Raw genomic sequence first — 15,731 nt, 5'->3', positions numbered from 1 at the left:
ACTGGGGGAACCCATCCCATATACAGTCACCAAACCCAGACACTATTGTGGATGCCAAGAAATACTTACTGGCAGGAGGCTGATATAACTGTCCCCTGAGAGGCTCTGCCAGAGCCTGACAAATATAGAGGGGGATGCTTACAGCCAACCATTGGACTGAGCACAGGCTCCCCAATGGAGGAGTTAGGGGAAAGACTGAAGGAGCTGAAGGGGCCTTATCTGGCATCAATGGGAGGGGAGACCCTTGGTCCTGTGCAGGCTTCATGTAGGGGAATGCTAGGGCAGTGAGGTGAGAGTGGGCGAGTGGGTGGGGGAGCACCCTCATAGAAGCAGGGTAAGAGGTGATGGGATTTTGTGGATGGGAAACTGGGAAAGGGGATGACATTTGAAATGGAAACAAATAACATATCCAATTAATAAAAGAATTTAATAAAGAATCATGGGGTTTCCCCAAATAGACTCATTTAATGAAGCAATTACCATGTACTCTTTTTATGTGAATAAGTAAGCTTGATAAATTAGTTGAAGAATTAAGAATAAATACACAAAAATACAAATCAGAAAAAATATTACAAATGATAATACTTAAAATCTTGCATGAGTTTGTGCAAAATTCTGAAAAAACTAACTCTAAAAATATATGCATATCTAATAACTGTTAAAGTTTACTGACTATCAAACATTTGAAGTTGTTGGATCTCAAAAATTTTGATTATAATATTCATTAGAAAAATATCTGTGCTGGGAATGGTGGCACACACATGTAATCCCAGCATTTGGGACACTGAGGATTGCAGTAAATTTCATGCCATGATGGCTTATACAGTAATTTCCATGAGTGCTTGGGTTTTAGAGCTAGCTTAAACAATAACATAAGTCCTTTCAAGATTAAGCAACTGGCAACATTTGAATATCAACAAAAATGTTACTTGATAATAATTCGTTGAATTTAAGTTTCCCAATTTTTATAATATTTTATAATTGTGATTGTGCAAATAGATTTTCCTTTCTTTCTTTTCTTTTCTTTTCTTTTCTTTTCTTTTCTTTTCTTTTCTTTCTTTCTTTCTTTCTTTCTTTCTTTCTTTCTTTCTTTCTTTCTTTCTTTCTTTCTTTCTTTCTTTCTTTCTTTCTTTCTTCCTTTCTGAATCAAAGTTTTACCACAGAGCAAAGCTAGCCTTGAACTTGTCCTCCTGCCTTATCCTGCCAAGAGACAGATTATAAGGATGCACTAGCACAGATGGCTAGAATATTCTTGATCTTTAGAAATACATATAATTATTGAAGGATGAAGGATACAAAGCTATGCAATGATGTATGATGACTGTTACTTTCTCCCAAAAGGAAAAGTGTGTGTGTGTGTGTGTGTGTGTGTATTTAGAGGAAGAATTAAATGGCAAAAATAAAATTAATAATTAATGAGTCATGGTAATGTGGGAGTTCTTTATAACACTTATTTAACTGTGAGTTTTAAAATTATTTCAGTCGGGCAGTGGTGGTGCACACCTTTAATTCCAGCACTTGGGAGGCAGAGACAGGTGGATTTCTGAGTTCGAGGCCAGCCTGGTCTACAGAGTGAGTTCCAGGAAAAAAAAAGAAAGAAAACAAACAAAAAAAATTCAAAATGCAACTTAAACTCAAATGTGGAAAAACTACATGCTATTTTCTCCCTCATTTAGCTTTGTTTCAAGTAGTACAGTTATAAAAATATACTATAAGGATTATAAAATTTATCCTAATCTATTTGCCTTTTCCATGCTTCCCCAGGTTAGCTACTGCGTCAGTGTTTGTCATTCACTCAAAAAGCTTACTCATCTTACATATGCATATCTATATATCCATAGATATATATATATATTTATATATCTATAAAGACTCCATGGTTATGTTTATATATTGGTACATTGTATAATATTTTATAATATCTTCTACTTTATATTATTCCACATATCATTCCTATTTTCTTGATTTATGATGTTGTCTATTATGTAAAAATAAATAAAGGTTTTAAATGATAAAATTAACGAGGTGATCCTTAACAAGATGTCTCTGTGGGTTAAAAGCACTTGCCGTGTAAACCTGATCATTGGCGTTTAATCCTCTCAGATCACAAGGTGGATGGAAAGAACAGACTCCCAAAGTTCTCCACTGACTTCCAAAAGCACGTACACACACACACACACACACACACACACACACACAAATACAGAGAGGGAGAGACAGAAAGACAGAGACAGAGAGATACAGAGACAGAGAAAGACAGAGAGAGAGATGGAGAGAAGGAGATGGGGGAATAGGCAGGCTCACCATACACATCATACACACATAGACAATAATAAAATATTTTTAATTTAATAAAAATCATTATAATATGCACTTCGGATGGCGGAGAAGCATCTTAAAAAATGCTCAACTTCATTAGTCATTAGGGAAATGCAAATCAAAACAACCCTAAGATTTCATCTTACACCAGTCAGAATGGCTAAGATTAAAAATTCAGGAGACAGCAGGTGTTGGAGAGGGTGTGGAGAAAGAGGAACACTCCTCCACTGCTGGTGGGGTTGCAAATTTGTACAACCACTTTGGAAATCAGTCTGGCGGTTCCTCTGAAAACTGGGCACCTTACTTCCAGAAGATCCTGCTATACCACTCCTGGGCATATACCCAGAAGACTCCCCACCATGTAATAAGGATACATGTTCTACTCTGTTCATAGCAGCCCTATTTGTAATTGCCAGATGCTGGAAGGAACCCAGGTATCCCTCAACAGAAGAGTGGATGCAAAAAATGTGGTATATCTACACAATGGAGTACTATTCAGCCATTAGAAACAATGAATTCATGAAATTCTTAGGCAAATGGATGGAGCTAGAGAATATCATACTAAGTGAGGTAACCCAGACTCAAAAGGTGAATCATGGTATGCACTCACTAATAAGTGGATATTAGCCTAGAAAACTGGAATACCCAAAACATAATCCACACATCAAATGAGGTACAAGAAGAAAGGAGGAGTGGCCCCTAGTTCTGGAAAGACTCAGTGAAACAGTATTCAGCAAAACCAGAACCGGGAAGTGGGAAGGGGTGGGTGGGAGGACAGGGGAAGAGAAGGGGGTTTGCGGGACTTTCGGGGAGTGGGGGGGCTAGAAAAGGAGAAATCATTTGAAATGTAAATAAATTATATCGAATAAAAAATAAAAAAAATAAAATAAAATGAAATATGTGAAATAAAAAAATCATTATAATATAGTACTTAATGGCAACTATAAAAAGTACTCAAGTGATTAACTTAATGTTACATACCAAAACTGAACAAAAATAAATTTAAGTATATCCCAAATGGAACTCATTCTTTGGTCAACAATAAATGTCTCAGATCATCATTCTTAATAAATGCACTAATAAGTTAACATGTTTATTAATTTAGTAAGTGCTTAAAAGTTTTTTAAACGAATTTAAGTTTGCAAGTTTCTAATAGCTTCAGTAATTTTTACAGACTTTTGCCTGATATGACAGTTTGCAAAGCCACATAAGCAAGACAGCTATGAGAGAACAATCACTTAGATACTTAACCCATTGTAGAAATTAGTTTCATCTGTGGATCCACAGGGTCAGGCTGGATTCTTAATGGATAGCTCTTTTTCACAGAATAATCTTGAAGCAGAAGAACCAAGCCCACTCTCAAACTTTTATACCACTCTGGACACAAAGCATTCCACATAATCACTGACACCATGCCTGAACTGTCAGCAACCTCCAAATAGGTCTAGAGGAAGAGGGTAAAAGCATATATACATTTGCTATTTTTATCTATATAGGTGGCAAACAAGGTATTATCTGTGAAATTTTATAGTGACAGAAAAATGACACTTAAAATTTAATTTTTTATTAGTAATGACTCATTTGTTAACTCTGTTATGGCTGCTAAGCTAAAAGACTGCTACAAGATGCTGGAAGTCAGAGAGATAGAACTATAATGTGTGATTATTAACTTCAAAGGCATAGAACAAATCTTAGTTATGTTTACTTTTCCCACAATGCTTAGCACAGTACCATACATAGAGCGAGCACACAATACAGTGACCAGAAGGATTAGGTCAGCCTCATATTTTGAAGGTCTTGCTAATTGCACTGAGAAGTAAATGAAAGGCAAGAAAGAGGAGAGGCAAAAAAAAAAAAAAAAAAAAAAAAAAAAAAAACAAAAAAAAAAAAAAAACGGTACAGGGATGTGCTTTCCTTTTAAAAAGTTCAGCCAGAGACTAGAACCTGCTTACATGCTGGTAACAAAAAGTGCAGAGAAGAAAAGATTAAAAACAAAAGAAGTGTGAAAGAGACCAGCTAGAACCGGAATCTAAAAGCATGGCTACCTATGTCTCATATATAGATATCGTTTTTTTTTTCTCTTTTGAAATACCTTTTGTGGTGCTGGGAACGGAAATGGAACAATGGCCTTGCACATGCTGGGCCAGTTCTCTAACACTGAGCTATATGCCAAATTCCAAAGAATTTTTAAGAGAAAAATCAACTTGAAAATTACTTTGAAGTGAAAAAAAGTCCATATACATCAAAAATTTTAAAGTGTGCCTGTAGAATGTAATGTAAACAAACAATTTTTACCAATATAGATTAACATGTGTCTGTTATAATGTATACATTTAAATAAACATATATTATTCTTGTACTACTTGTACCTGATACGGCTCAATCATGTTTTTATTAGGTTTTCCATAGTATCGCAGTTTTGACTTGTGCAGAATCCTTACAAGCAAGGCAGGAAAATTCTTTCTGTTGTTCCAGGTCATCTCAAGATGAGAGAGAGATATTATTTTGGTGTCTAAAATATAAAAGGATAAAAATTGTATTTGTTATGCCATCATAGTTTCAAAAATCTATTCTAATGTTAAAACTGCTAGCCAAACGATATGCAACTCGTTCCTGTCAGCTAGGCTTTATAAATGAAAGCCGGACTATATAGTTCTTTATAGTTCTCTCTCTCTCTCTCTCTCTCTCTCTATATATATATATATATATATATATATATATACATACATACACACACACACAACTAAAATATGTATAGGACTTACCATGGAGAATGAGATAAATACTTACATAAAATAAAATATTGTTTTGTCTTAATTTCCTTCTTCCACACCAAACCATTTCATCAAATTATAAAAATCTTAGATCCAAATTCATCTCTCAATATTTTTCTCTGATCTGTTTCCTTTAATCAATACAGTCATTTATTTAACTTATAAAAATTAAAAGTTGGGACTCTGGGGATGTGATGATCCCATTGGTAAAATGCTTGTCATACGCTTGTAATCCTAGCACAGGAAAAGCGAAGGAAAGAGGTCCAGACAAACTGACATAATTAGTGAGCTGAAGACCAACAAGAGGCACTGTCTCAAAAGAGGTGGATAGTTTTCCTGTGGATGGCAATGCAGAGGCAAAGACTCCACACTCGTAAGCAGTCACATGTAAATTGACAAGCCTGCATTTGCATAAAAAGTGTATGCATGCACGCACGCGCGCGCACACACACACACACACACACACACAATTATTTATTCACTCAGATTGAATTGATAATCATGATACTCCACCCTCATCAAAGCATGAAATGAAATTACAGGCGTGCTCCACTACCAGCACTCGTGGCAGCCTAGAGAATTGTTTCTGACACATCATTTTTATGTATTGTCCTCATGTCCCTTTTGTCCAGATAAGCCCCATCTTCTCCAAACGTACTGCATATGGCTCTATTTTCTCACTTGCTACTCTGTTTCTGGAATATCTTCCTCTTAGATATGTAAGGGACTTCCTTTTTCCCCTATCCCAATTTTGCTCAATGGTCTCTCTAACTACTCTACTGAAACCAAACCCTTACTTATTCCCCGCCCGCACTGGTTTTCCACATAGCTCTTATCTTCACACACACCATATAATTTATTTTGAAATATTTTAATCTCCAGGTATAAGTGAGAACAAATGCTGTGTAAAGGCTGTTCACCATAAATTTTAAATCCCATTTACTCTTATACCATTAAAAGGGGTTCCATTTTCAATTCTCTCTACATGTTTTCATAGTCTGCAAAATAAATTTTCAAGCGTAAATCTGCATTACATATTTCATGTATTATATATACATATATATGTATAATATACATTTGTTGAAACATTTCTATTGATATGTATCAGCTAGTCACTATTTTAGCAAGGTCACATTTATACTTTATTGTTATGAGTTTAAATTGTTTTAATTATTCATACAATTTATTAAAACAATTTATAATATATTAAGACACTATGGGTAGTTTCACTTCCAAATTCTCAAAATATATTACTAGCAGTCTCAGAAGTCCTAATAATTCGTATGATGTCCCTCAACAGAGGAATGGACACAGAAAATGTGGTACATTTACACAATGGAATACTACTCAGCTATTAAAAATAATGAATTCATGAAATTCTTAGGCAAATGGATGGAACTAGAAAATATCACCCTGAGTTAGGTACCACAATCACAAAAGAACACTCATGGTATATACTCATTGATAAGTAGATATTAGCCCAGAAGCTTGGAATACCCACAATACAATTCACAGACCAAATGAAGCTCAAGAAGGAAGAACAAAGAATGGATACTCTGGCTCTTCCTAGAAGGGGGAGCAAAATATCCAAAGACAGAGACAAAGTGTGGAGCAGAATCTAAGGGAAAGACCATCCAGAGACTACCCCACCTCTGGGGATCCATCCCATATGTAGTCACCAAACCCAGACACTATTGTGGATGCCAAGAAGTGCTTGCTGACAGGAGCCTAATATAGCTGTCTCCTGAGTGGTTCTGCCAGAGCCTTACAAATACAGAGGCCGATGCTAGAAGCCAACCATTGGTCTGAGCATGGGGTCCCCTCCAGAGGAGTTAGAGAAAGACCTGAAGGAGCTGAAGGGGTTTGCAGCCCCATAGGAAGAACAACAACAGCAACCAACCAGAGCTCCCAGAGCTCCCAGGGACTAAACCACCAACCAAAGAGTACACATGGAGAGACCCATGGCTCCAGATGCATATATGTAGCAGAGGATAGCCTTGGCAGGCATTAATGGGAGAAGAGGCCCTTGGTTCTGTGATGGCTCATGCCCCAGTGTAGGGAAATTTGGAGGTGGAGAGGTGAGAGTGGGGGTGGTGGTTGGGGGAACACTCTCATAGAAGCAAGGAGGGGGATGGGATAGGGGGTTTCTGGGGGGCAGGAAAGGAGATAACATTTGAAATGTAAATAAAGAAAATAGCCAATAAAAATATATAAAACAGAAAAGAAAAAGAAAAAATATGTAGTTTCTGTTGGATATGTTAAACCCCCGGGAACATGACCTACCTCAACCATAATGAATCAGACATTTATTGTGTGACTCAGAAACTTGAATTATGAAACACAACTGAGGGACTGAAGGGGGAACATGCAGGAATTTGCTTGTCTTACAAACATGACTCCCAGAACCACCCCCATAAAAACGCTAAACATGACAGTACAGTCTTATATTCTGAGCATGGTGGAGATAGCAGAGAAATCCCTCAGTCTCGCTGATACCCTACTGTATAACTTTAACACGTTATAAGCCAGTGAGAGATAATGTCTCAAAACTAAAATGGATGGCACTTAAAGAATGAAGTCCCAGGTTGTCCTCTGGCCTCCAAACATATGTGCACATTTGCAACTACATCAACACAGATACACACATGTGTATACACACCAGAGAAATCACTTTTGGGGTCTGGGTAGAGCACTCACATTTATCAGTGTTAACCTAAATGCCACTAAGATTGTATATATCATTATTATCAGAAAGAATAGAATGAGGCAAAAAGAAATATATAGAAAAATTATGGTACTGTTGAGGTAACTTTCACCAAAAAGGTATTAGCCAGTTACAAAATTAACTGTATGAACATATGTTCATTAGAGGAGGTAGAATACATTATTAGAGGAGTACATTGGGGGTCTGGTTCTATCACTCTGACATTTTTAGATTGGGTCTATCATGCCTGTCTCTACCACTACAGTATTAAGCTATGGCAAGCCTTTTATTTTATGTGGATTCTGGGTTCTAAAGTCAGGTCTTATGCTTGCAAATTAAGCTCTCCTGCACTTACACATTAACTCAACTCTCCAGCCACATATTCTTTTTTATTTTATTTTATTGACTTTATATCCAATTGCAACCCCTCCCTCCTTTCTTCCCAGTCACATCCTTACAAATCCCTCCCCCATTGCTCCTAGCCCTTCTGTTCAGAGAAAGGGAAGCCCCTCCCCTTGGGTATCATCTCATTGTTGGGCATCTAGTCCCAGTATGTCTAGGTACATACTCATCAACTGAGTCTCAACCAAGCAGTCCAAGTATGGGGGAAGGGGATCCAATGGCAGGGGACAGAGATGGAGACAGCCCCCATCCACTATTTAGGGGACCCACATGAAGACGAAGCTGTACATCTGATACAGATGTATAGGAAGCCTAGGTGCAACTCCTGCATGTTCCCTGGTTGGTAAGCCAGGCTCTGTGAGCCCCATGGTGCTAGGTTAGGTCTGTGGGTCTTCTTGTTACCCACTCCCTGACCCCACTGACTTGCTCACTTCTATCCCCCACTCTTCTGCAAGACTCCCCAGGCTCTGTTTGATTCTGCATTTGCCTCCATCTGCTGCTATATGAAGCCTCTCAGGAGACAGTTATGTTAGGTTTCTGTCTGTAAGCATAGCACAGTATCATTAATAGTGTCAGCGCTTGGCTCTCTCCCATGAGATAGGACTCAAGATGGGACAGTCATTGGTTGGCTGTTCCCTCAGTCTGTGCTCCATCTTTATCCCTGCATATTTTGTAGGCAGGATAAATTTAATAATACATTGTGCTTTAAAAATTCACAATAGAACCCGGGCTGGTGATTCAGGCTTATAATCTCAATCATTTAAGAGTCTAGGGCCTGAAGATGGCCTCCTTGGGTTACAGAGTGAGCTAAAGGCCAATCTAGGCAACTAAGCCAGACTCTGTAACAAAATTGAAAAAAAAAGGGGCTAAAGATATATCTAAGTAGTAAAGTGCTTGTATAGCCTGGGCAAGCTTCAAGTTCAATATCTAACAACACACACACACACACACACACACACCACATACACATAAAATGCCAGATTTGGTGCTATAAACTCTTAATCCTAGGACACAGGAGGCTAGAGAAAGAGAACAGATGTCCCGTGCCAGCTTGTTCTGTAGGCTACATCAAAAATAAAATAAAAGATAAAATAAATCCCTGTTTTGCATAAAGTCTTCGGTAATACAGCTAGATCCAATAATTTGCATATTGTCTAGGACTGCTATTACTCTACAATGACAAAACCAAGTAGTTTCTCCAGTCCCCCTATGAGGCCACTCCCACAAGTTCTGTGCCACCTTTACCTCCCCCCCCCCCCCACCAGCATATCTTGTAGGCAGGACAAATTGTAGGTAGTAGGTTTTGTGTCTGGGTTGGTGTCCCAGTGCCTCCACTGTAAATCTTGCTTGGTTACAGGATATGGCCAGTTCAGGCTTTGAATCTCCCATTGTTAGGAGTCTTAATTAGGATCATCATCATAGACTCTTGGGAGTTTCTATTGCACTACGTTTCTAGCTCATCCAGGAGATTCTACCCCCAACCCCATGCCAGTTGCCTCTCCTAGTACTCTCCCCCTGTATCCTCCCCACTTCCCCCATCCTTCCTGTTTCTGGCCCCACTCCACCATCCAGACCATCAGCCTCCCTCATTCCACTTGCAATGTCCATTCAATTTCCCCTTCGTGACAAGTTCATGACCCTGCCCCCCCTTAGTCCTCCTTGTAAAACAAAGATCTCAATGACATGATTCTTAATGATATTCTTCTGTACTCATAGATTGGTGCCTAGCCCAACTGCCATCAGAGAGGCTTCATCCAGCAACTGATGGAAACTGATACAGAGACCCACAGCCAAACATTAGGCTCGGGGAGCCTGGGGAATCCTGTGGAAGAGGGGGAGGAAGGATTGTAGGAGCCAGAGAGGTCAAGGACACGGCAAGAAGACCCACAGAATTAACTAACCTGGGCCCACAGCTGCTCAAAGAGATTAAGTTGGCAACCAGTGAGCCTGCCACGGGCGGACCTAGGTCCTCGATACATATGTAACAGTTGCACAGGTTCATCTCGTGGGAGCCCTTACAGTGGGAGCGGGGGCGGTCTTTGCTGCCTGCTTTGGAGACCCTTTCCTCCTACTGGGCTGCCGTGTTCCAGCCTTAGTGGGACTTGATGTGTCTGGGCTGCCTGATATTCCTGGGAGGCCTAGTTTTTTTCTGAAGAGAAAGGGAGGAAGAGTGGATGAGGGTGGTGAAGAGACGGGTGGGGGAAACTGGGGTTATTCAAGATAAATAAATAAATAAATAAATATGCAAATCTAAAAAATAAAAGAGTACTTGCTGTTCTTGCATAAGACCTGTATTCAGTTTTTCAGCCACCACATGGTTCACAATCATCTGAAACTCCAGTTTCAGGGCATCCAACAGCCCTCTTCTGGCCTCGTCGCACACCAGTGAAGCTTACTGTACACATATATGCATGCAGGCAAAACATCCATAGGCATAAAATAAAAATCAAAAAATAATGATCAAACAAACAAACAAAAAATTAGGCATAACAGCACACATGCTTGTGATCTGAGAGACTGGAGGACTGTGCGTCCCAGGCCCGCCTGGGCTGGAAGGTAAGAGAAAAGGTTAGCCTGCTGCCTCAGTGGGTAAAAGAGCTTGCTGCCCTGGACCCAGGTGGTGCAAGCAGAGAACCTCTATCCCAGAGTTCTCTCATGACCTTCCTCCACTCACAGCGAAAGCAAGGTACTTATGTGTTCTCTGCCATACCCTCCAAACTCACAAATAAATAAAAAAGTGTAAAAATTAAAGTTAGAAAAAGCAAACCATACAAACAATCCACAGTTGTTACACTGTAGTCCCAGCACTTGGAAGCTAGAGGCAGGGGATAGAAGTTCAAGGCCATCCTGGCCTTGCTTGAAAATCATAGGTTTTTTTTTTTTTTTTTTAAATAAGTAGAAAATATTTTTTTTAAAAAGGATGCTTGTAAGGCTGCAGTGTGAACTGCCACTTCTCAAGTAAGAGATAAACAAGGAATGAAAAAGACTGAATCTGAATTTCAGTCGTGCAGGTCTGTAAGAAACTCTGGATCGTGGCTCCTGCGGTCCTGGGCCGGACCTGGGATGACCTGACCAGGCTTGTGGCCATCGCCCCAATTAAAACTATCCACACCGGAGCCCCGAGGTTAGAAGACTCAGCTACCAGGCAGCACAGTGAAAATGAAGCGTCTCCCAGTAGCTTTAGCATTTACCCTCGGTTCCAGGACAGGAAAGCTCACTGTAGTGGGCAGGGATGAAATTTGAGGAAGTCCCAGTTGCACACATTAAAGCGACTTACAACAACACACAGATCCAGGTAGCCTCTGCCACCAACACTGGCCCGCGCCTCCTGTGGCACAGAAGGCTTTTGCAATGCCAAGAAGGGCACCAGCATCGCAGCACAGACAGCAGGCGTAGCTGCAGCAACAAAACCTTCAGGAAAGGGAGTGACCCACATCACAGTCATAGTGAAAGGCATGGGACCAGGACGCTGGTCTACCATCAAAGGACTGACTGTGTGTGTGTGTGTGTGTGTGTGTGTGTGTGTGTGTGTGTGTGAATGAGTTCTGGAAGTGATCTCAATCACAGACAACACCCCTGTCCCACACAATGGCTGCCGACCCCGAAGACTCAAGGCTGTGATGATGGGAAGGGAGCCCTGCACTTGGACCTGACCTAAGGTCTTGACTCTTACAGAAGGCTCACTGTGGAAGCTGAGGGAGCAGGCTGTTCTCAAGCCCTCCTGGGGGAACAGTCCTCTCCTTGCACTGAAGCTGGAAGTGCCGAGGCTAGCCTCTAGGACATGAGGGAGTGGGAACTGCAGCCCACTGTGGCCAGCTCCAGCCTGCTCTGAAAATAAAGGACTATTCTCTCTCTTTAAAAAAAAGAAAGAAGAAAGAAAGAAGGAAGGAAGGAAGGAAGGAAGGAAGGAAGGAAGGAAGGAAGGAAGGAAGGAAGGAAGGAAGGAAGGAAGGAAGGACAGAAAGAAAGAAAGAAAGAAAGAAAGAAAGAAAGAAAGAAAGAAAGAAAGAAAGAAAGAAAGAAAGAAAGAAAGAAAGAAAGAAGACTGAATCTTTTTTGGGTACCAGAAATTTTCTAGATCATGATGGAAGCTGACCATGTAAGAGTACAATTGATCAGGTTGGATAACCCTTTCTCATGTTACTGTGTAAAGCTAAATCTTAATAAAAAAGATTCAAAGGCACAGAACATAAGCAAAGCTAACAGAGAAGTGACAGAATACCACAAAAAAATAATGTGCAGTGTATAGCAATCACAAACTTAATACCTATTAGCAAAGAAATCCAGTAAATAAATAATAAAAAGATAACCCTGGAGTGTGGCTCAGCTATGAAGCCCTTCTTTTGGGATACATAGGAGACCTGACCTTAGGTTCATCCTAACTCCAGGAATGAAGACATGATAAGATAAAGACAAAGCACATTATTTCAGAAGAGCAAGATATGGGGAAATGGCCACTCATACATATACTATTAAATTTTATTCAGTGCAAATTTTCAGAAAATAATTTTCAGGAAATAATTTATCAATACCCACTGAAATCAAAAACTCAAATATTCTTTACTCCAGTAATTATATTTCTAGGAATCCATCATTTCAACATAAATATTCAAATACAATTAATACTTGCTCATTTTGCTTTTTTTGCAGTTTGCAATACCAAGAAAGCCTAAAAAAATAAATTACCCTACATTGGTACAATTATAGAAGTTATATTTCTGCATGTGGAATATTGTATTTATAGAAATACCCCAGAGATGCCTAAAATATATTATGTGCAAATGTTACACAATTAATTTTATTTTCTCAAAAATGTATACCAAACTCTTAAGCTTGGAATTTTAATAGAGATGTTTAAGGCATATAAATGTTAAAGATGTATTTCACTAAATTTCATATTTTTTCATTTACAATTTCAAACCCACAGCAAACCTGAAGTCCTGATTTAGTCACTTCCTAGATTTTACCACCATGCTTTTAATACAATCAGACCTCATGATTTTAGCACAATATACTTTAAAATGCACAGTTTGAATTTTTAGCATATGGGCATTGCTTTTGTAATAAAATAGCACTTTTATACCTACTGAATATGACTTTCTTAAGAACAGAAATCAAGTACACTTTTATAAATTATTGGTCCCCTTTTATTTCTTCTAAGGCAACTGTCCTTTTACAAATTGAAGTTTAAAATTATAAATGAAAAACATTTACACCACGGGTAGGTTGCTTTCATGTCTTAGGTATCTAAGCAGTCATTGACTACAAATGTGAATAACATTTTCTTTCCTTATTTTGAGTGGATATAATAATAAATACATATTTTTGAACCAGTTATCCTTAAATGTTTAAGTCTGCCACGCTTGCTTGTCATAGAATGCTGTCCTATGACTTAGAATTGTGATAAAGAGAAAAGGGGGTGTGTTTCGTGGGTGCAGTGCTTGCTTAGCAAGGAGGAAATCTGGGGTTGAGCATGAGGAAACCTGGGAAATCCTCAGGTATAGTCAAGTACTCCTGTAATTCCAACACCTGGGAGACAGAGGTAGGAGGATCAAGAGTTTGGGGCTAGCCTGACATATATGAGATCCTGCCTCCAAAACCAAAAAAAAAAAAAAAAAAAGATCTAAAACCAGCAAATGTATATTATAGTCTTTTTAATTTTTCTGGTTTTCTTTTGGTATTTTCCCTCCCATTTCTTATGTGTTCAACCTGTAGTGTTATCTCTGCCTTAATTACATGTATTATACTAAGAGCATTCCTTGATGACAAACTTCCATTTTCTGGCTGACTTCCTACTTCTGATACAGGAAATATGAACTTCCTGTATCAAGAAAAATGATCACTTGAAGCCTTTCTATAATCATCACACCTTCAAAAAATAATACTTGCATGGGTTTTACATTCAGTGACATAAATGTGATGTTTTAGTCAATATAAATTATCATATCACTGAACATCCTCTTTGAACAAATGTTAAATGCTAAAACATACAATGCTGGAACTATTTTGTGTTTATATAAAATCCAAATCAATACACTCTTCAACCTACATAGTGTTCTTTACTGAAATAGGACTGGAACTAATATTAATTAAAACTGTGTGTGTGTGTGTGTGTGTGTGTGTGTGTGTGAGTGTGTGTGTGTGTGCATCACAGGAGGAGTCCTGAGAACCAAGTCTTCAATCTTTCCACTAACTAAATTTAAATCACAGTAAGGTATTTCAAGGCACTTTGAAATCAAACCAAGAGGACACAGACCACTTAAAGTTAAGACTATTTCCCTACCTCACACCCCACCCCACCCCCATCTTGTAATGAACAAAAGAGAAGCATTTTGTTTTCGGTTATCATGAGCTTCCAAACTCTTTATCTGTTTTTGCTGCTGTTAATGCTGCTGCTGTTTATTTTTTGAGACAAGGTGTCTTTCTGGGGCTCAGACTACCCAGGAATTAGCCCTCAGTTCTCCTGCCCCAGGGCCCCAGATGCTGGGTCTTCCTGGTGTATGCCACCTTGCCAGGTTTCGAACACTCTTTAAAGCTTGCCTTAAATTCCCTCCAATTACTTACTGTTAAAATTGAATTCCTCCGGTTGCTTGTTGGTCTTCCATATATCTCCATAAGGATCTTCGTTATTCCACAGAGCCAGGTAGTGACTCCTGCCCCCTCTTAAAGGCCTCTCTGGCTTTTCCTCATGGGCTCTGTTTCTAAATGGAGTTTCTACAGAAATGACATCTAGGGTCTCCCCACAGTGGACCTTATCTATGCACAAGATTCCCTGGCCCAATCTTTTCTCGTTGTAAAGGCATGAGACTCTGGAAATTCTCATTTCTATGCCAACTTTAAGAATATTCTGATACACGAGAAAGTTTAAACTGGGGTCTAAGTAGCACTTCTCCTGGTACACCCCATCTGAGATTGTCACATCATAGCAGTAAAGAGGAGGCTTGGGAACTGTATCCAGCGGCTCATCCTCTAAAAGGTATCTTTGGACGGCCAGTACAGTGACAGGCACCACTTCCGAGAGGGTGACACACTGTCTAGGGGAGCCAGTTATTTGCTCTATAACCTTTTGGATCCAGGACCTGTGCCTTTGGCCACCAGCTCTTCGGATCACTCCTCCTGGGACCCCAGCCTGATCTCTTTCCGGGTGCTTTAAGTAGAGACCAGTGTGCGAGGGTCCTGGCTGAGGCTGACCCGACTCACCCGACATTGTGAGGTAACCGCGAACTCCTTGCACTCCAAAAAGCTCACTTGCCCTGCTCAAAAACCCAGAGAAAAGACGCTCCGCTCTAGCCTGAAACGCAAAGCGGTTGGCTCGGACTGGTCTGGTTCCGCCCAGGAGCGAGACTCAAAAGATTCCACGCGTGCGCATCAGCTTTCCCGCCGGTGCTTTGAGCCCCTATTTTGAGACTTTGAGACAGTGTTTCTAGGGAGATGCACGAGAGAAGTAGGTGACATAATTCGGTCCTCGGGTTCCCTAGCCCTCTAAGGTCCATCTGGGGGAAGGGGAGGCACGGGTATGGGAGGAGAGAAGG

At 39.7% G+C, this 15,731-nt stretch overlaps 1 protein-coding gene and 1 pseudogene across 1 annotated transcript in view; one reads left to right on the top strand and one right to left on the bottom strand.

Moving 5' to 3' along the window:
* Window positions 1–15,519, bottom strand: part of Radx (RPA1 related single stranded DNA binding protein, X-linked) — a 72,435-nt gene extending 56,916 nt beyond the window's left edge. Inside the window, exons 1-3 of the mRNA XM_052170874.1 lie at window positions 14,764–15,519; window positions 4,689–4,831; window positions 3,571–3,763 (exon numbers count right to left, since the gene is read on the bottom strand). Coding sequence (XP_052026834.1) covers window positions 3,571–3,763; window positions 4,689–4,831; window positions 14,764–15,406 — 979 coding nt within the window. The 5' untranslated portion in view covers window positions 15,407–15,519. The remainder of the gene's footprint in view (window positions 1–3,570; window positions 3,764–4,688; window positions 4,832–14,763) is intronic.
* On the top strand, window positions 11,176–11,852 carry LOC127675444 (28S ribosomal protein S11, mitochondrial-like; annotated as a pseudogene).
* Window positions 15,520–15,731: the final 212 nt, after the last annotated feature.

The sequence above is a fragment of the Apodemus sylvaticus genome, chromosome X (assembly GCF_947179515.1).
Source record: "Apodemus sylvaticus chromosome X, mApoSyl1.1, whole genome shotgun sequence".
Lineage (NCBI taxonomy): Eukaryota > Metazoa > Chordata > Mammalia > Rodentia > Muridae > Apodemus > Apodemus sylvaticus.
Note: the sequence above shows the minus strand (reverse complement) of the source record. Positions and strands in the feature narration are given on the sequence as shown.